Consider the following 22,198-nt stretch of genomic DNA (forward strand, 5'->3'; position numbering starts at 1 on the left):
TAATTGCTACAGTGCTTCTGCAATACTTCTTCAATTGAGTGCACTTGTAATGTGCTTTATCTGTCTTTCTAGGAGGATCTCATCAGCAAAATCAAATTAAACAAATACATTGAAGATCACTGAAGTCTTTAAATTACTAAAGATTACATGAAATATAATTCTATTACAACTAAATTGTTTACCTGTGATTTTCTTTGCATGCTGTAATGCAAACAAGTTCTTATAAAACGTGCCAGAGCAACAAATAAGGCAAATCATAGTCAGTGCAGTATCTTTTGTCTATGAGATCCATTTCTTCATTAATGGCAGCTAAAATTTCAAGTATTGAATATCTAAAGTCATGTCCCTAAATCAGTATGAATATAGTGCAAGATCTACGAGTACTTACTGGCAGTTTAACATTGGGTGTTTAAATTTGAAAACTCTGGATTTCATGTTGCTCTGCAGTCATGGAGTATAACAATAGAGTTGACAAAAGGATTAGTCTGTCTTAAGTCTTCTAGTAGTTAAATGTCCTATATTTACCTAGTCATCTGTAGTCAATGACTGAGTACAAACAGCTCAAAAAGGCATTTTACTGTTATTTTACAATTCTTTTTTTAGGATGCCATGAATGTCACTAAAGCTACCTCTCTCTCTTTCTCCCTTAACTAACTACACGTGTTTAGAATACTACCCAAGTCACAAAGCTAATTTTTAATAGGTATCTACAAAGTTACTTCAAAGTTATTTTTCTAATTAATCCTTTCTCAGGGTTATTTTCCTGGGAGTTTCTGGTAAGAAATACTTTAAAAATACACCAAACTGTAATTTGCTGTAGCCATTTGGGTAAAATATATTTCTGAACATTTTTAATGATTTAGCTTATTTGTCTACCAGTAGCACACCTAGCTATTTTCTTTAAAGTTTTATTGCATACAGCAGTTTCTCTTCTTCCCCCCCACTTGCCTTTCTGTGCATCTGAGATATTAGTTTGCATAATCGTGGGCTTAGAATTGATTTTCTGAGTCTCAGACAATTAATTCAGGGAGAGGGACTAAGAAGAAAATGTTGACGATTTATTAGTATTTTAGCAGACTCCCAAGTTGAACAAGGTAATACTCTGATTTAGCCTAGATTAAATTGTACTACTCAGCTTTCATGTTAGTTCAAATTTACCTTGCAGACAAGCTGATTTTAGATAGATAACTGCTTATTAGGAAAAGGAGCATTTGCCTTCTAATTAGGAAGGTAAAACTTAAAATAAAACAGATGGTGGCCTTGGGTTTAGTGTGTCCAATAAAACAAACAAACAAACAAAAAACACTACAAAATCCAGAAACAAACAACAACAAAAATACCAAACCAACCAACCAACCAAACAACAACAAAAACACCAAACCAAACCAAACCAAAAATCAGGAAGAATTTATAGCACAAAGACTGTAGTTTCATGAAATAAAATGAAGTAACGTCACTACTTAAAAAAGGGGGACAGTGATAGTACCACAAAAGATGACTGAAACCAGAGGATTTGATTGCAGACCTTTCTTCATTTGCTATCACTGTAAAAATAAAATAACTGCCCAAACAACGGGGCTCTTTGTTCCCCATGTTTAAATGTGTGCCATCAAGCACTCATTTCCTCCTCGGTCAATGGGCAGACTGCAATTGAGACAGCCTGTCTCTGACTCCTCTTTTTCACACTGAAGAAAGGGTTCACAGTTATCTGCAGCCTAAGTAGTAACAGAGGTAGAAAAGGTGATTATATGCTTCCTTTTAATATATTACAGCATAATTTACTGATTTCTGTGATACTGAGTAGAAGAAATCAAATGACTATCTGACACAAAAACAACATACCTTCTGGAATCAATACCAACATTATCACCATAGGAAGAAAAAACAAGTGAATACCACACCACTGAAGCTACTTATATATGCAACAGAGTATGAAGATGTAGCATGGAGACGCAGAATAAATTGTCTTTTCTTTTTCTGTCCTTTTCTTAGCCTGAGGTATTGACGGAAACCTCTGTCACCTTGATGCTCTGGAAGAGATATCAATAGAGAATGGGCTATCCCATGATTCAAATTGGTTCCCTCAATAACAACTGCTTTAGAGTCTTTACTAGCAAGCTTAGTTTAGATGTAGTCAAGAAAAAAAGAATGCAGTCTCTCCTAGCAAATTGCAGGGATATGCTGCACGATTTGCACACAATGCAAAATTAAGCCAAAAACTATTTGGGAGAAGCAAGGGGGGCTTTTTAGTAAGAAAGTAGAATGATTTTACCTAAGAGTCATATTCTTTCATAAAGTTGAGAGAAACGTGAAGGAAGAAGGTATGTTCAAGTGATCACTAGGCTGAATTACACAAAACCTTATTTGAGGGCCTTTCACAGAATCACAGAATCACAGAATTTTGTGGCCTTCCTGCATGATACACTATACACTTTCAGAGAAGGCCACAGATCAGAAATAATTTGAGATTCATCTTTCAGATTTGGAAATGTGAAGGTAGACTATAGATTTTAGGAGGCTTTTATTAAGTCAGTCAGAACTGAAAATAATAAAAATCAAACCAACAAACAAAAGCACTGCTTGTTTATAAAACAAACAGCAACCATATGTTAATTCAGAGACCTTGCCAATTCTTTCTGGAGCAAATACAAACATATATATGTGTGTGCAGGTTTGTTGCTGTATTTTAGTTAAAAAAAAAAAAAAAAATAGCCTCCTTATCCCAGATCACTTTCTTTCTACATTAAAAAGGTGCACTGTATCTTCTTCCAGCCTAGGCACTCAAGAGAAGAGAAACTTTAGAAAAGGAGGATTTAAACTATAGAGTTTTTTTTTTTTTCCTTTTTAAAACACTATATTTTAAAATGTGGTGATACAAAGCACATCTTTTTTCCTCCACTCTGAAATTGTTATTAGCTTGGTTTTGGTGACTTTATTTCTACAGGCTTGATATCATAAAAAAATAATATATATATATATATATACATATATATATATATCCATGTTTTAGTACATAAACCAGGAGTCTTTTTTTTGATCCTGAGAGGAACAAACTCACATTTTCCACAGAGGACTTCCAAATAAGCATAGTTATTTCTTGCATTCTCGCAGCATTTTCTTAAAGTTGTGCACAAACAATTTCACTTCCTTCATCACCATTTTGTAGGATTTTAACAGTTTTCTATTGATTTTATTTTCAAATGTTTCTTCTCTGACTTCTTTATCCAATAATGGAGTTTAAGTTTCAGTAAAGTATGTATTGTATAGATTCTTCTGTTTCTTTTCCATAAAGGAAAAGAACTCGCTTTTTCAATTTTCTCTTCTGAGCCTCCATAGCGTGAATATTTTTGCCATAAGGAAAATATCCCCAGACTGTTTTTTTTTCTCTTTCTTTTATAATGTTCTTTGTTGTCTTAACGCAAAGAATGGCATAATAGTTCGGAAAGGAAAGGGAAAGAGTTTTTGTTGATGCAAATGTTCTCCTCATCTGAAATAAAGATCTCACATAAAATTGAAGATGTGTCATGCTTGAATAAATATTCTGATATGCAAACATATGGCCCATTCTGTACAGCTTAATTTGACTTGGTGTGAATCTGTGAATCAGATGTTTTGATGATTTCTGCTTGTCTGGAAAGCCAGATATTGAGAGTCTTAACTTACAACTATATAGAGTGAAGAAATGGGCATTTTAAGTACCTGCTTTGTAACCTCAGGAGCTAGCTTAGTTGGTTTAAATTCAGCAGGTTCTATTTGCGACAATATAGTGTATAAACGTTTTTTAAATTGCATCTTGTTTTATAATAATGGATAGTATCTTGTGCCAAATCTGTCACTGTGAGACACTCAATGACAGAAACAATAGTGTAATTATTTCTTGGATCCCTGATTAGCAAAAACAATACAATAGTTGTACAAAGCTAGAAAATCTGATTTTCAGAATAAAGCAATCTTACCACGGAAAAGCTTCTCTTAATGCTGATTTCTATAACTTTCTTTTTGATTCATGTACATAATTGGAAGAAAAATGCATTTTAGGAGCTACTTTCTATTGTATTTTAGAATAAAATGGAAAGTACTGAAAATTTTTTAAAACTTGTGCTTATATTTCTTATGTTAAAGTTCTGTTTACAACACAGCTTGTAACTCATCTGCTATAGGACATTTCAAGCAGTCAATATCACATGGCACGGTCTTTCCTCTACTTCAGATTTTCAGCATTCAGGTCAACTAAATAACTTAAACTATTTACAGCTGACTTTCTGCCAGTGTTTGACAGTTTCTGGGAAAATAAGACAGTGGGAAAAACTTAGTCTCACAAGGAATGCCAAAATATTGGCTCACCTATTCTAGATATCCATTCTGAAGTACAGCAGCTACTAATTCTTTTGCTTACTTAAGGATCTGCATCCTGGGCTGCATCAACAGAGAGGCCAGCAGATCAATGGAGATGATTGTGCCCCTCTGCTTTGCTCTTGTGAGGCCCCACTTGGAGTACTGTGTCCAGGTCTGGGGCCCCAGCACAAGAAGGATGTGGATCTGTTAGAGCAGGTCCAGAGGAGGGCCACAAAGATGATAAAGGGGCTGGAGCACCTCTACCTTCTACTCTAAGAAAGGCTGAGAGAGATGGGGATGTTCAGCCTGAAGAAAAGAAGGCTCCATGGAGACCTCATTGCAACCTTTCAATACTTAAAGGGTATATAATATATATATAATATATATATATATAATAATATTATAATAATATACGATATATTATATATATATATAATATGTATATAAATATATAATATGTATATAAATACTTAAAATACTTTAAAAAAAAGATGGAGAGCAACTTTTTACTTGGGCAGATAATTATAGAACAAGGGAGAATGGTTTTAAACTAAAAGCGGGTATATTTAGATAAGATTTTAGGAGTAAATTCTTTACTGCAAGGGTACTGAGGCACTGGAACAGGTTGCCCAGAGAAGCTGTGGATGCCCCATCCCTGGAGGTGTTCAAGGCCAGGTTGGATGATGTTTTGAGCAAGTTGGTCTGGTGGGAGGTGTCCCTGCCCATGGCAGGGGGGTTGGAATTAGATGATCTGTAAGGTATCTTCCAACCCAAGCTCTTCTATATGAGTATCTATGATACATGATTTCAGGATTGTGTCTTTAATGCATGATAGTACTTTCCAAAACATTTTTTTTTTAATGGAGTAAAATTACAAACTGTGGTATCAGAATACATTTTATAAAGCTAGGATTGTCAGAAATAAAGTACTTTGGTACAAGTACGTGTATACAGCACTGGAAAACTATGAAAATGCTCCAGATATTTCTAGCTTTTTATTTTTATTTTTTATTTTCAATTAGAATTCTTCACATCAAGACAACAGAAGTGAGAAAAATATGACAGAAAAATATAAGAAAAAAAAAGATAAGCTGCAACTAAGATGTATTTTTAAAATGTTTTCAGTATCTTAAAATAAAATATTTTAATGAAGTAAAATGTGATATGCTATGCCAAGCACAGGTTCTACTTTTCTGTGCCTGTGCCAACAAGAACAGGAATACCCCCATCATCTCCCTTCCATTCCTCCCTGTCCTCCAAGATATTTTCTTGATATTTTTATTTGCATTTTCAAGTACCACAGCTATTACATATAGCCAGTAATTTTGCAAATTACAATTTTTAGAAAGTACTAGACATATTTTAAGGTTATTTATTTATTTATTTATTTTGTAGCAGGAAAGGAGCAGCTAGACCAGTTTCATGTGTGGTTAATTTTAGATACTTTTGGTTTTACTGTGATTAAAAGAAGTATCGGCTGGCTGACTACTTGGTCTGAAAAAAAAAAAAAGGTGCTCCTATTATGCTTGAACTGTCCTTTATCAACACCGGAGTTTTCTATCCTTTGTCACCATCTAAGAGACACAGAATTAATTTTTCTCTGTATCTCTTGTGGGTGTGAAGTCATGCTTCACCTGGACAAGCTTTATGGAATCTGCCACAGTAGGTGACTAATAGAACAATGACTCGGTGTATCTACTCCCAGTTCTTTTTCTGATTTGTAAACTCAGCTCAGGTTCAAAACCAAATTGAGCCAAAATGTCCTAAATTATATATTGAAATTGCTTTGATACAAGGTATTTTTTCAACTGACATAAATTATATTTGGAACTGAATGTTCCTTTTAGTGTGAGTTTCACATAACAAAGATGTGGTATTTCCTGATTAAAAATAAAGAGTGGATAAATATCCAGGATCTAAAGAAAACCCATATATTATATTTTTCCCCTAAAAATGATGGTTTATGATTAACCATGTCACAGATTTTAGATTTGAATTTTGGACATGTGGTGTGGACCTCAATAATAACCCCACCTCATGCTGTATGTACTCCTGCATATGTAGCATAATTAAAATTGTAATTACTTGTTATCATTCCTTAGAATAACTTGATAATGTTGCAAAGTGCAACAACTGTGCAAAGTTTATAAATGAAGTTTTAGGGGAAGAAGATCAGGGAGGAACAAAGGAAAAACAGAAAGGGATATTAAATGGGGCTAGTCAGTATGCTTTGGCTGAGCTCTGTGCCTGATTACTGCAGTCTGGCCTGTGTTGTCATTTAATCTTCTCCTGACTCTCTCTCTCTGACTAATCTCACCTCTGTCCCCTATGTGTCAGCACTTCAAGGGCTCAGTGCCAGCTCCTGGTGAGACCTTTGTGTCTGAGTGAAATTTGGTGCCAACTCCTGGTGTCAGGCTGGTGTCTGGGTGCCCTGTCCTGTGGTGGCAGCTGCTGCAGCCAGTGGGGTCTCAGCATCACCTCCTGGAGCAACTGAGGGTCTTCAGCCTCCAGATAGCAGGGTGGGAGCGGTGTGTGTCCCCAGTCCTCCTTCTGGGGGACGGGGATGAGTGAGGGGAGTCAGGAGCTCTGTGCTGGCAGCTGGAGCAGGGCCACAGGTCACAGCCCGTGTGCCCAGTGCCAGCTGCTGGGGGCAGCATCTGTGTCTGCCCCAAACCGGCTGTGTGTGGGGTGTGCATGTGCATTCACTGGCAAACCCCATGCTGGAGGAGCCAGTGAGTAGGGGACCCGTGCGGCAGGTGAAAGGGGACAGGATGTGAACAGGGGTGCTAGGTGGGCAGAGGGGCTGTGCTGGTGCTTGGATCACCTGTGAGTGTGAGTGTGTATATGCTGGTGAGGCTGGAGGTGTGTGTGTGTCTGCACGAGGGAGCTGCTGTCTGTGCCAGCCTGAGGGGTGGGGACAGGACTTCAAGAACAATGCTGGGCTGGGGCTGCCAAAGCAGGCGGCCACCTTACATCCCTTAGCATACTCATATGCTTCCAGTAAATTGAGTGACAGTCTTCCCCTGCAAGTGACACGATATGCCTAACCTTAAGCATTGGCTTTGAATCTCTCTTTGTGGAAGGTTTTTCCCCTCGTGGTGGTGGCAGTGCTTAGTCTTAAACTTTCCTCACTGACTGCATATTGTCCTTTCATCACCTCTGGAACTGGATCACTGCTTACATGACCTTCAGATCTTTTGTAATTCTTTATGGTTTGTAGGGTCCTTAGTGAGAGTCTCAGAAAACCATACAGCCAAGACTATATATTTTTTTTTATAATTCAAAGTATGGACTTAAAAGAACTGTCAGCTAAGGGTTTGCCAGAATTAGTGTTTGACCTCTGCCATTTTACTGGATGACTGTCAATTTAGAATCAGAGCAGATTTTGGCTAGTATAAGGAGCTTTCTGTTAACCAAGATCAATATTTTTTGCTACATAACCCACAAAACTGGCCATTTATACAATGTTTGTTTGTTTGTTTTCTGTTTTTTTTTTTTTTTTTTTTTTTTTTTCCCCTATATTTGGGTAGTAATTAACTGCAGGACGCTAATTATTTTGCAAAATCTTAAATTGAAATTTTCATCTTCCTCGTTACTTTAAGGATTTATTTTCTTCGTCATTCATATTTTCCCATACAATCTTTTAGTTTATTTTTTAAAAATAATGTAATCTCCTTTTCTTCTGCTGCTTACTGATTTTACTAGTGACATAAATTCTTACTTTAGAAAAACAGATCTCTAAATTTGTGTTACTGAAAATAATTGTGGGAAGAGAAGATTTTAAGCTGTGTGGTTAAGAATATTGCTATTTTGCTCATACTCAAAGCAAAGAGTCTGCTAATAATTCAAAAAATTCTTCAGCACGGCAATTCCAGGGAGAAAATATAAGAAAAAATAGCAAAGTGTGAAGCAAAAGATCACTTAGTGATAGAATATCACTAGGTCCTCTGTTGATATAAACTAATACAGCTCAATGACTCAGAGGATCTGTTCACTTTTTTTTTTTTTTTTTCCTACTACAGCATTCTAATCCTAGAGCTAGGAAAGGAACTTAAAAGTAAAATACTAATTATAAAATAACAGCCACGAGCAAATAGTATTACATTAATTTCTATACTGATTTACACAGTAATCTAAAATTGACTTAATCAACTATGTATGTCCACCCAAGGGAGGTGACTAAAAAGAAGCCTTATAGAAAACATTAATCATCATGTAAAATGGTAGCAATTACCATTAACAAATAGTTTTAATAAGCAAATACACAGTTAATACTATTAACTTGAGGTTTTTCTCATTTAGTAAATAAATAAATAAATCAGTTAAGATTAATGTAAACTTTTTGAATCACCTCTTTATTTTAAAGCTTTCTAGCTAACCAGATCACTTTGGCTCCCTGATGCTGAAACTAATTTTTGAGGGAAGATGTGCTTAACTTAATTTAACCACCCTCTTGAGATGATCTTGAACTAGTTGTTTCTGATGCTTCAAAAATGCAGCATTCTGATCTATGAAGACCTGTAATATTCCTTTCATGAATCCCACAGTTGCTCTTGCTAAACAGTTCACAGCAGTGCTATCAGCTCTGGAGCTCTTGGGTAATCACTGTACCATTCTGTGGCTACAACTCACAAAGTCAGGTTACTTCTCCAGATAAAAGAGGTTCAAAATCAATAATGGCTAACTAAACCAAATGTACAATGTGGATTTTATTTTTTATTTTTATTTTTTTTTCCTAAGAAGTTCAGGAAGAGTTGTAATTCTGGCTGTCATTCACGGTGTTGCTTTGAGCAAAAATGTCATTTATTTATTATTTGTCTTATGGAAGTGATAATTTCATATTCCTTCATTGCATTCTATGATTCTATGCTGACCACTGTGGTTTCACAGTTACATTATCAATGCTAAATATCCATATTAGTTATATAGTTGATATCAGCTAAGTGTAAGTGTACATCCTTCAGTTCTTGAAAAATGACAAAGAAAACAACGCGGTTTTTTCTGTTTAACTTGGTGGGCTTTCTTGGTGAGCTTTTCTCTTCTTTCCCTTTCCCTTTCCCCTTCCCCTTCCCCTTCCCCTTCCCCTTCCCCTTCCCCTTCCCCTTCCCCTTCCCCTTCCCCTTCCCCTTCCCCTTCCCCTTCCCCTTCCCCTTCCCCTTCCCCTTCCCCTTCCCCTTCCCCTTCCCCTTCCCCTTCCCCTTCCCCTTCCCCTTCCCCTTCCCCTTCCCCTTCCCCTTCCCCTTCCCCTTCCCCTTCCCCTTCCCCTTCCCTTCCCTTCCCTTCCCTTCCCTTCCCTTCCCTTCCCTTCCCTTCCCTTCCCTTCCCTTCCCTTCCCTTCCCTTTTCTCAATTCTCATTTCTTTTATTTTTATTCATTCTTTTCTTTTCCAGTATGAACTGTGATAATACAGGTTTTTTACCTCAGAAATATAGGCTTATTACATTTTCTGATACTGTTTGCCTTTCATAAAGTACTTTGCAAAAGCTTCTGCTTCTCAGAAATAGTTTTAAAATGATAAAAAACATACCTAAAGGTCTACTGATCACTTTCTTATGAAAAGATTACTGCACAGCTCATGTGCAGACCTTTAACATTTTTCTCTCCTGCCTGCCATCTTCCCTGGGTTTCTCCAAAAGCAATCAAAAAGGAAAAAAAATAAATTAAAACAAAACAAAAACAACAAACAAACAAAAACAAAGTAAACCTGATAGTAACAAAGCCTTATAAACATTGCCAGTATTTGTATTTCAAAAGTTTAAAAAAATAAATAAATGTCAGGAGAACACAAAAGAAGAGCACTAATCAGTGTGTCCTGTGCTCTTCTTTGTAGTCCCAGCGCCGTGTTACATTTCACCTCCCCGATGGCTCCCAGGAAAGCTGCAGTGACAGTGGTCTGGGAGACCACGAGCCAGTGGGTGGTGGAACCCTGATCTCACACCCTCTCCCTCTGGTTCAGCCGCAGGACGAATTCTATGACCAGGCCTCACCGGACAAGAGGACTGAAGCTGATGGCAACTCTGACCCCAACTCGGGTGAGTCACCCTCACTGCTCTGGCTTCTCTGAGTTGCTTTGGTAATTCTTTTCCATCCCTTTGAGCTTTGTAATAGTAGAGATGTTTTTAAGTGCATGTGGGATATGATTTTAGTTCATAACAGTTGGTAGAAAATAGTGTAATTTGCCTGAAGTGCCTCATATTGTAATTTATAGAAAAAAACATGCCCAGTGAGAAAGAAACACATCTCCAGACAGTTGCACAGTGAGAACAGCTGAAAATACTAGAAGGTAGTGAGCTTTTCTTGGTAATTGTTTGCAGTGCTGCTGTCATTTAGCATTGGTCTTTTGTTTCAGGACAGCCATTCTAAATACACATTAAAAGAGGAAGGACATGGTGGTTGAGTGACCTGTTAGACTAACCTAGTAAATCAGTGAAGCACTGAAAAATGCAATTCCAAATTTATATAACACACCTATTATTCCCCCTTCTAACAGAAAGAAACATAGAGTTTCTTTGTTGGGTTGGAATGGCATGATGTTATGCTTTTTTGGAACTGTTGGATGTGTATTTTAATGTATGTGCCTACTTTTGGAAATTCTTCCTTTCCTTCTGTATAATAAATGTGCATGATTGAAGTGATTGTGACAGTCAGTACAAAAAAAAAAAAAAAAGTGCAGTCTTAAGCAATACTATGACTAGTATTTTTGCATTGGAAGATGGAGACTTATACATACTGAAAACTGGGAGAGGGCAATAACACTGCCCTTAAGCTTTCTGTTTTCTGTCTGGAATGTGGAGTCAAAGATTAAAAGGTAAAAGTTAAAAGTTTTATCTGTGCTCTTGGAAGGTAATTGAACTTTCATTCTCCTGCATCTCAGGCGTACAAAAATAAGAATTAGTTTCTTTCTGACATTTCTCCCTTTTGTATAGATGAGTAAACTTTCACTGGACCTGTACAACCAGGAAAGAAGGTGGCCCTGGGATCTGCTGCACGAAATTCAGGTCCATGTTCTCATTTGGGCAGAGCTGGATCTGAATTACGACATTTAAATCATGGTTGATGAGAATGTAAACTGTGGAATATTGGCTTTAGTAGCATTTTTCTTATATCTTTAATGGGAAGTCAGAGAGGGTATGTTGGGTAAAACTCTACGAAAAAAAAATAAAATAATTGAAAATCCTTTCTCAAAGTTTTGTTCTAGTTTCCTTTTCCCCTTCTCCCACCCCCCCCCTTTTTTTTTTTTTTCCCTGAATATTTTTTTCCTTTTTTTCCCCACAAAAACAGAAATGTTGGTGGGGCTATGATCTTAAACCCTAAATATGTAGAAATGCAAAGAACTATAATAGGCTAGCAACTATGAATGACTTTGGAACAAGAAGGTACATTTGTTTAAGCAAGTGAGGGCCTTAAGTAGTATTATCGTGTTAATTCTCTGACCACGTATGAGATGTGTGAAAGATTTAACAAGATCAGAGAGGAGTTGTAAGGCGTCATTGCATGTTGGCACTGCTGCATTGGCTTCACAGTCTCTGAATTGCACAACTCTTCAGAATGTGACATATAGATCTCCAGAAGAGTTCAGAAAAACGTGCTCAGTAAACTTTGTATCAAGCTACTAAAAGCGTGATTTTTACAAATTTTCTGTCAAGAATGTTGTGCAAATGTAGTATTTTAATTACCAGTAATATATTCATTCCTAATACAGTCAGCAATAGAAAAACAGAGTGAATGAGTGTTAAAGGCTACACGAAACATTTTAATATAGTCTGTAGTTACCCCTGTTTTAGTCTTGGGGATGTTAAATTCATGTCAAATTTATGAAAATCTAACCAACAATTAATCTGTACTGATGTTTGGTGAAGTATTGAGGTATAGGCCTTTTGCCTTTTATCAAACTGAATTAGAGCGGTGTCGTGGTTTCACCCTGATGGACAGCTACATTCCACCCAACTCTCTCACTTCCCTGCCTCAAAAGGAAGAGGGGGAGAACATATGATGGAAAAGGGCTCAAGGGTAAGGCCAGGAAGATTCCCTCACCAATTACCGTTATGGGCAAAAAAGACTTCGCATAAGGGAGATTAATATAACTGACTGTTGATTATCAACAGACTACAGCAGTGAGAAACTAAAAGCAAATCAAAAATGCATTCCCCCTCATCCACCCTCTTATACCTCCTCCCCAGAGCAGTGCAGGGGAATGGGGAATGGGGGTTGCGATCAGTCCGTAACATTTTGTCACTTGCTACTCCTTCATGGTCACTCTCTGCCCCTGCACCATCATGGTCTCCCTCCCATGGGGCACTGTCCTTCCAGAACTGATCCTGTGTGGGCTTCCCACAGGCAGCAGCTCTTCAAGAACTGCTCCAGTATGGGTCTGTACCACAGCATCCATCCCCCAGGAGCAAACTGCTCCAGCACGGGTCTCCCACAGGCTGCAGCTTCCCTCAGGCCCCCTGCTGCTGGGTGGGCTCCTCTCCACTGGCTGCAGCTCCGGCCCGGGGCCTGCTCCTGCGGGGGCTCTCCGTGGGCCGCAGCCTCCTCCAGGCCCCATCCACCTGCTCCACCGGGGGCTCCTCCACGGGCTGCAGCATGGAGATCTGCTCCATGTGGGACCCATGGGCTGCAGGGGGACAGCCTGCTCCACCAGGGGCCTCTGCACAGGGCGCAGGGGAACTGCTGCTGCGTGCCTTGAGCACCTCCTGCCCTCCTTCTGCAGTGACCTTGGTGTCTTCAGGGTTCTTTCTCACTCCTCACTCTCCCAGCTGCTGTTGCACAAAGCTTTTTTTTTTTTTTTTTTTCCCATTTCTTAAATCTGCTGTCACAGAGCCCCCACTAATGTTAGTCACTGGCTCGGCTCTGGCCAGCAGCGGGTCACTTTTGGAGACATCCAGAACTGTCCTTTATCTAACATGGGGCAGCTTCTGGGCTCTTCTCACAGAGACCACCCTGTACCCCTCTGCTACCAAAAATTTGCCATTTAAACACAATAGAAATGGACACTGAAACAGTACATTCTATATCTCACCAAATCTCACAGACTACCAAAGGAATGAATGATATAGTCATTAATATGACAGAAATCATCCTAGGAAAACCCTAGGCAGGAAAGGAGTGATGCTGCCCATTAGATGGATTTGACTTATTCAGTATAAAGTTATTGTCTAGGCATTGTGTCAGAAGTTATTCTGGTACTGGAGGCACAAGTTTTTGGATGAGATATGAAATGGGAGTTTAAAGCAGTTTATGGTTATTGAAGACACTGTGGCAATTTTCAGAAGAGGAAAATGTTAGCTGGTGATTGGGCAAAATTACTTTGTGGATATTTAGATATGTTCATGGTTAAAATACCTGGTGCATTATCATCTTGACATTGTATTCCTTGACACTTTTAATATGAATTTCTAGTCCTATTGCAGTGAAATGTTAAACAGTAGTTGTATTAAACATTTTGGTGGCCATTTAAGGGATTGCTGTTTATGAAAATTCTTGGGGTATTCTGAGGTAAAAGAGATGCGATAAAATGATGGAAAAATATCTTAGTGGAGAGTAAAAATATCCCTATCTACATGTATTGCTGCCTGCTTTAGGTGACAAATGTTGATAAAGGGTATCTTATTTTATCTGTTTCAACTGAAAAGAAAGAGAAGTACTTATGGGAGTGTTTTCTAATACCTCCAAGAATAAAATCAGCACAAAAAAATACAGGCTTGTCCCACAATACTTTTATGAAAGATTATTCAGTAAAGGTTTGTTACAATTCATGGGAATATGTTAATCTTGATAGTAAAGTTGTTGCCTCATGGTGAGAGCAATTTTGGTTAATGGTTTTAATACTCAGTGAGTTATGTGGTTTGTTATTGTATGCTGTAAAATTGTGTAAATAAAAATGCAGCCATTGTTTCTCGATATTAGTATGTTGCTATTTTAATTATATTTTGAACAGTGACCAAAATCTGAAGGGAATGGGGGGAGGGGGCGGATGGTGTTTAAAAGTCTTAATAAATTATTACACAAAGGTATAAGAAACCTTATTGTCATAATTTCTTGTTATCATTAACTTGTACAGAGACACAAGAGCTACGATTAGAAATTTAAAGAAAAAAAAAACATACACAGTGAGAATATGTTCATCTGACTAATCTTAAAACAGCAATCTCTCTCACTGGGGGAAACTGAAATGGAGAGAGACTGGAAACAGTAGCACTGGTAGCACTGTCAGCCACACACTGTCACTGTGGTTATGAGGAAACAACATTGTTAGAAATATGAAGTAAAAAATGAAACTTATAAGAACTTTAATAGTGATTTGTAAAATCCAAGTTTGGACTTAAATCTTTTTTTTTTTCTTTTTTTCCCTGAGTCTTTTTAAGTTCACTACGGTATTTTATCATTTCAGCATTTGCCTGATCAGTGTTAACCAATTGTCAAAGAACTATGATAACCTCTCGGTTGCAATTTAGTTAATTCCACCTTTATTTCATTTGCACAATTTATCTTGTTTAAAAACAACATATCGCTACAGAGTGACACCAGCACTGTGGTTTTGTTATGCATTATTAAGTGATAATAACAAGTAATTCAAATTTACTACAGGAAGTCTCATTATTCAAGAGTCATGGTTGCAATGATTTAATTTTGCATATAATATTGATTTGTAAGGCAAGCCTTGTGTATGTTACAATGTTTTACTGAACTGTAATAGTACTGAACTGTTTTAATGCAGTGATTAAGAACCTTAGGCTTGCCTTGCCGACTGTGACTTTTCAAGAAGTATGGGCCAAGAAAAATGGCAAGCAGCATGATATTACCTGCCAACATTTTTTGTCACCATGATGACAAACAAAAGAGAAAGACTGTACATCAAGCAAAAGCACATACCAAAACAGGAGAATCTGTAGTTTCTTGGAAACTAACATTTTTGAATAATCTGAACTAATGCATATGTGTATATATATGGTTAAGTATATATTTACATATGCATATTTGGAGAGCTGTACTTGGTGTGTGAAATGCTGACCTCACATCTCACATGTTCTCCATATAAACACTGCCTTTTGCACTTGGAGGGTGTATATATTACACTTCCTATATACATTGAAAGAAGATATTCCAATGGTCAATCACCTGGTGAAAGTTCTTTACCTTTTAGCATAGCAGATAAGAATTTAGAAAACGTGAACTTTCCGTAGGACCTCAAAAAAAAAAAAAAAAAACAGAAATAAAATCACTTAATGCTGTAAAATGTACTTAATGCTATGACTTTATGGCATCTTTCATTACGAAATATTTTTTTTTTTAATGGTTTTCAATGTGTATATCATGAAATGCACTGTTGACACAAACATCTTTTATCATCAGTTATGTTAAAAATGTACAGGTGTCTGATGTATTTTGATGAGAATTATTTCTTCGGTAGTCAGTCTAAAGCTATGTTTTTGTTTGTCAGCAGTCAGGCACAGAATGTTATTTTTCACTACTGTATGTGTGGTTTTCATCAGCATCAATAAAAAACCTTGTTAGTGAAGAATTCCCTTTTCACTGTGTTTTAGTAAAGGTTGTCAGGGACTCAAATTTAGATTGGAATTGTTAATGTATCTAAGGGTTTTATGCAGCAGAGCTGTGAGTTAGAACTGTATGAAGGAAAAATGTGCCTCCTAGTGTAAAGAAAGGGAAATATGCACTTTTATGGAAATGCTTGATAAATCATATTTTGATAGCTGCAAGCTGTGGATGTGATTCATTTTTCTTCAGAAAGATAAAAAGGAATAGCATATATTTAGTGGAGTGGTAGAACTGCTCTGGGGAGAAAGTCTGAAATACACTATGGATGAATCTATGCAATAACTCCAATGGTTTAAAATCAGACAGAAATATAATATTTATGTTGTCTGATGTATGCTTAGGAAGCTAAGTAAATGCTTGTCTAGTTTTTACACCTCATTAATAAATAGTATCAATATGTGTTACATAACACAAAGTAATAACTTTATGAAAACAATGAGATGTAGAAAAAAACCATAACACAATCACTGTGTTTTGAAAGTCATCCCTTTTACTTTGGTAAAGTAAGTTTTTTACTTTTCAATGAAGTAAAAAGGCTGACCTTCAAATTAAGTACAATATTCTATTATGTACTAAGGTATTACTTTAAAATTCCAAAGGAACTTTATATTCTTGAAGTAATGGCATAATGCTGTCTACAACCAATAATGCTTGAGGATATTTTTTTTTTTTTGAGTATATTAATACTATATGGGTAAGTCTGCCTGATAAATACCTGAGTTCTCACATTTTAATAAACCTAATACTAGAGTGGTTTAGCCAAATGATGTCAGGGGTATTAAATCATACTATAATTCCAGTAATAAGTAGAAATAGCTCTGTGGCAGTGGTTTAATTATGATTAAAGTTCAGAGTAATGGCAAGATGGTCTCGTATTACACTTGGTCATATGATAGGATCCCATGCGGAGAAGCTAAGCCTTTCAAGCAAAGAGCTTTGGTTTTATAGTGTCACTATCATTACACCCAGTAGGTGATGATCGTTTAACTTTGCAGGCATACCCTCTGCTTAATCCTGCCTTTCATTTTGCTGTCTCAAAAGTTGCTTGTCATACTTGGCAATATTGGAATCCATAGCTGAACATCCTAAATGTAGGAAGAAGTGCTTCTATTAATGTTTTCGCTCTAGATAAATCACTGTCCATCGCTATCCTTGTGTTTTCATAATACGAGACTCTGTGTGAACTAAAATAGGAACATTTGCCTTTGAGTCATTTCCTCCATTTCATTAAACACAAGTTCATACCTCACACAGAATCTTACACTGTCACATTTAGCTACAGGCAAGTAGGAGTAAGAAAAACTGGAGTCAAGTTGGTGAATTAGCCTACTGAAGAGCTATAAAATAGTCTGAAATCTAAATTCAGTATTAGTCCATGCATTTATTTCTTTAAAAAGTTAAATAGCAGCTGAGAGGTATACAGGAGATTGCTGTCTCTTTACATCTCTTTGGTACCTCCTTACACTGAGGATTTTAAAACTATCTTGGTTTAGAAAAGCCACTTCATGACATCTAACCTGTTCTCCTCTCTTTTCCCCATGCACCAAAGCTAATTGGAGAGTAAATCAAGATGGTAGAGCCATTGCATGGGCAGTGAGAGGGCAACTGGTCCTATTGCTGCTCTGAGATGAACACCTAATGTGTCTGAACTTGCTAGCTTCTGCGGCCATCCAAGACAAGAAAGTTCAGGTCTTTAGCAGTGAGTTCAAAAGGCTAGATGGGGCATGGGGACTGTTCAGACTTGCAAGAAAAAGTTTGAAAGCTCTGAGGATTAAAAGAATGGGAAGGTTGCATACTAGGTGAAAGCTGGTGCCCATGATTACCATTGCTGCTGACACCCACTCCTGTTTAGACCCACAGATACTTTTGCCAGTGGTACAGGCTAAAACAAAAGATGATTTAAGGAATTGTGCAGAGTTATTTTTTCACATCGGTAAGAGTTATCTTCTCACAAGGCTTTTCTTCTTATCACAGTAAATCTGCTGCATAGGTTTTTGAAGTTTTAAAGCATTATCATTACCTAGTCAAACCTCTGACATAGCACAGTGCATATGATTTCACACAAAATTTCTTAAATCAAGCCTGTATTTTAAAATAGTCCAGTGGCTCATTTCCCTTGGTGATAAAACTGGATACTGTATACATAATGTCTGAATACATTTAGCTTCACTGTCTAGCTCTTGTCTTTGAGACTGTAGAGCCCTTTGTCAATGGAAGTCTTTCACTTCCACAGTGCATAGATTTCTGAGACCCAGGGGACTACTTTGACTAGTACAGCTTCCTGCATAATACAGGTCAAAAATCCTACCCGGTAACTTCTACAAAAGTCTGTATCTTCAGGTTACATCTATAGCTTATGTTTCAGAATGATTTGTTGATTTAATGATTTCCATTGACATAAGAAACTATTCAGATGTTTACTGACTTTGATTGAATTACCTTTTAACTTTTCATTTGATAAACAAGATGCTTGCTGTCCATAGTTAAGACACTGTAGCCTTAAGCTGGGGAAAACAAGGAAACCTTGAATAAAATAGGGAGGCTGGTAGCCTTGTGTAGTCTTAAGCTGAGAAAATAAGGAAACCTTAAAGAAAATAGGGAGACCAGTAGCTTTGATCTAGGAGAAGCAAGGGAGATAAGGGATGAAAGGTAAAAAACAAAGACACAAACAGCTGCAAGAAGATTCCAGACTGACCTATGGTAACTTTTTGCTCATTGAGGGTCATTAACAAATTAAAAATCACACCCATCAAAATGTTAATGTATGCTAATATAGGATTTGGTGCCCCCCCCCCCCCCAAGTCCTCTGTAATGCGCAAACTCAGTAGAGAGAGAGAGTTTCACAAGTTTGCTTTGTATAAATAATGGTGATTCAAGCCAGAGGTGTGTTTGGTTTGTGGAAGATCACTAGGCACCTGACTCTGCGGAGGTATAGAATTAATTATTTAATTAAAAGACCTTTGTGTGGATACCGATTCTGTGTGCTTATTGGCGGGGTGCACTGAGCACAAACCTATGGATAACAACATGGTGCTCATGTCATCTTGGATCTGTAATAAATTGGTTAGTTTTTTTTTCTAGCATTTTGCAAAATTTTGCAATTTTTTGTTCTTCAGCACTTGAAAAATAATGTATTGGTCCCATATCTGTCCAGAACATAAAAGAATAGTGAATCATTCAGTCCTTTCTAACAGGTTTACAGATAAACAACATAAACAACAGTTTCAAGTTCAATTCACCAACAAACAAACATACAAGCAAATAAACGAAACACATAACTCTTCTAAAACAGAGACAATTTTTTATTATTATTATTTTTTATATCAGTTTGTGTCTATGTAATTCCTTGCTTTGACCTGAGTGGGTATTCTTCCATACCTCATGAGCATGCTATTGAACAGTGCTTTTCAGCAGTAATACAGCAATTCATTTTTCTATCTTTTAAAGACTTTCCCTAAGAAATAAAAGTAAAAAGCAAAACTGAATAGATATATCTTTAATCGTGGTTAAGAAAATTAGAAGAGCTTTATTAGCATTCTAGATGTTCCATCAGATAACTATACTCAAGACAATGTACTTTAAAAAAATGTAATAGTGTTTGAGAATTTTGAGGTTGCTTTTCTGAAATTCAGTGAAAGCTGTCACTACCAGCTATGACTTTTTGTTACATTGATATTGAGATTCATTTTCTGATATTTCACATTCTGGTTCTAATGGAGTCTTAGCAGTGCAACTCCTATTCCCAATGGCAAACACTTGTTTAAAAGAAAGATTATAGATGTGAGAATAAAGGTGTTGAGTTTAGCATGGAATTGCTAATTTCAAGTGGTTACAAATTATAAGTGGAATTAGAATTACTGATGGCTCTGATGTGAGGAGTAACCCCACGCAGCAAGAATAAATCCATTGCACCAGTACAGGCTAGGGTCTGACCAACTAGAAAGCAGCTTTGCAGTAGCAAAGCTTGGGGTCCTGGTGGACAGCAAGCTGACCATGAGCCAGCAGTGTGTCTTTGAAGAAAAGAAAGCCAAAAACCTACTGGACTGCGTTAGGCAGCGCTGAGGGAAGATGATCCTTCCCCTCTGCTCAGCACAGGTGAGACACATCTAGGTGCTGAATTCAGTACAGACTTCCCACTACAAAAAGAAAATATATATAGATACCTGGTGGGGAAGGGGAGGAGTAGAGATGGGTTCAGACTCTTCTCAGTGGTACGCCAAATGAAAGGAGAAGGGGCAACAGTCACAAACTACATACAAAGAAATTCTGTTTAAGCATAAGAAACAAACAAACAAGCAACAAACACCACTTTCTTAAGGCCAGGGTGATAGAACTCTGCACCAAGTTATCCAAAGAGGTTGTAAAGTCTCCACATTTGGACATTTTGAAAATCCTATTCAACATGGCTCCAGCTGCTCCTGGGAGATTGGTCAAAACAATCTACATAGGTCCTTTCCAACCTCAAATGTTCTGTGATTTTGCAATTCTCTGAATTTTTCTTATATAAACTGTAAAATATAGATGTGAAGAAGGAAATTTTTCAGCAAGGACGTCGTGCGGATCGGCTGCAGCGAGGGCTCCTGGCAGGGATACGAACGGATCCAATCCCTAATCCCCCCCAATAACGCGGCGCAGAACCGCTTGCTCAGAGCCGCAGCACTGGCCCCCTCCCCCCGAGCGGGCAGGAGCTGTGCTTGTGCCGCCGCGGTCGTTGACGTGCTGCGGGCGGAGCCAGGGGTGACGGCAGCCCTCCCACCCCCTGGCGCTATGAGAGCAGTCCCCAGGGAGCGCCGCGATTCAGGAGCGCCGCCAACAGGACGCGCTAACAGGACCGGCTTGGCAGTTAGCGCAGGCAGTTTGCGCGGCGCAGTTCAAGCAGGGCAGGGAGGAAGACGAGGAGGATCCTTTCCCACCTCCCTTTCTCTTCCCCTATTCTCCTCGGGCAACGCTTCCTCGTTGCACCTAGACCTCACCATGGTGGGCACCCATCGCAGCAGCCGGTCCGAGGCGGCAACCCAAACGGAGGAGATGCTGCCTCTCTGGACTCATATGGGCACTCAGGTGGATCCCCTGAGGGGGGAAGTGGCAGTCCAGACAGGTGACTGTGGGGAGCTCTGGAATCTGGAGACCCACCTGGGTCCTGAGGGAGGAAAGGGCTGTCGTGGGTGCAGATGTGCCCTGCTTAAGGAACTCCTTGAGCAGGTGGCTGGGCTGCAGCGAGGAATCGGCAGCCTGAGGGGCTCCTGGGAGTCTCTGAGGGTAACAGACAGGAGGTGTCAGCTTGCCCCTGCTGATACCCTGCAGCCCCCTCCTATGTCCCTGCCAGTGGTAGAAGCTGACCCAGCTGATCACATGCAGGACAGAGGGCTTGACCGCCCACAAGAGAAAAGGGGCTGGACCCCTCGTCACAGCTTGCAGCAGAAAGAGACGTTTGCCCCCAACACCCACGATGCCATCAACCCCCATGGTGTCCTTGGGAAATAGATTTGAGGCTCTTAGACAGGAAAAGGAAGACGTTGAGGGTCTGGACAGTAGTCCGAATCCAGGAAGCAACCCTGAGAAGCGTGTCAACATTGGGGGAAGTACTGAGCATAGGGATCCGGACCGGATGGTGCGCTGCATCACAACCACTGCCACAAAAAAAAGAACGGAGAGTCTTAGTGATACGAGACTCCTTGCTCAGGGACACTGAGGCTCCCATTTGTCGACCAGACAATCTATCCAGAGAGGTGTGCTGTCTTCCTGGGGCACGTGTCAGAGATGTTAGGAAGGCTCTGCCACAACTCATTAAACCGGAGGACTACTATCCTCTTGTTGTCATTCAGATTGGATCCAGGGAAGCTGCAACTAGAAAAATGAGGTATATTAAAAAGGACTTTGCATCCCTGGGAAGGATGTTGAAGGAATTGGGGGTGCAGGTAGTGTTCTCCTCTGCCCTCCCGCTGGGTGACTGGGACCCAGAAAGAAGGAGGAGAACAGGACAGGTGAACGACTGGTTGAGGGGGTGGTGTCCGGACCAGGGATTTGGGTATTTTGATCTTGGTCAGTCCTTTGAGAAGCCGGGTATGTGGGCTGATGACCGCCTCCAACTCAGCAAGTGGGGCACAAGTGTGTTGGGGAGCAAGCTCTCTGGACTGGTTACCAGGGCTTTAAACTAGGTTTGACGGGGGAAGGGAGGGGAGCTACAAGTGACAGAGAAGGGCTGGGGGAAGTTGTCACTGCTGTCACAGTTGAAGGCAGAAGGGAAGCACCTCTGAGTTGTCCCATAGGATTGTCTGAGGGCTCCTCAGAGATGGTAATGATC

At 38.8% G+C, this 22,198-nt stretch overlaps 1 protein-coding gene across 15 annotated transcripts in view; it reads left to right on the top strand.

Moving 5' to 3' along the window:
* PCDH9 (protocadherin 9) overlaps positions 1-22,198 on the top strand; it is an 803,467-nt gene that overhangs the window by 431,455 nt on the left and 349,814 nt on the right. For 7 of the 15 annotated variants that reach the window (XR_014578267.1, XM_083820663.1, XM_083820644.1 and 4 more), the window contains one exon: positions 10,166-10,367. Coding sequence is in view for 12 of the 15 variants with exons in the window: in XM_083820663.1 (XP_083676789.1) it covers positions 10,166-10,367 (202 nt within the window). In the remaining 3 variants the exon portion in view is untranslated. Of the gene's footprint in view, positions 1-10,165; positions 10,368-11,261; positions 11,522-22,198 lie in introns of those variants that run through there. The other 8 variants (XR_014578266.1, XM_083820648.1, XM_083820656.1 and 5 more) reach the window with 3 other exon arrangements.

The sequence above is a fragment of the Anser anser genome, assembly GCF_964211835.1.
Source record: "Anser anser genome assembly, chromosome: 1".
Classification (NCBI taxonomy): domain Eukaryota; kingdom Metazoa; phylum Chordata; class Aves; order Anseriformes; family Anatidae; genus Anser; species Anser anser.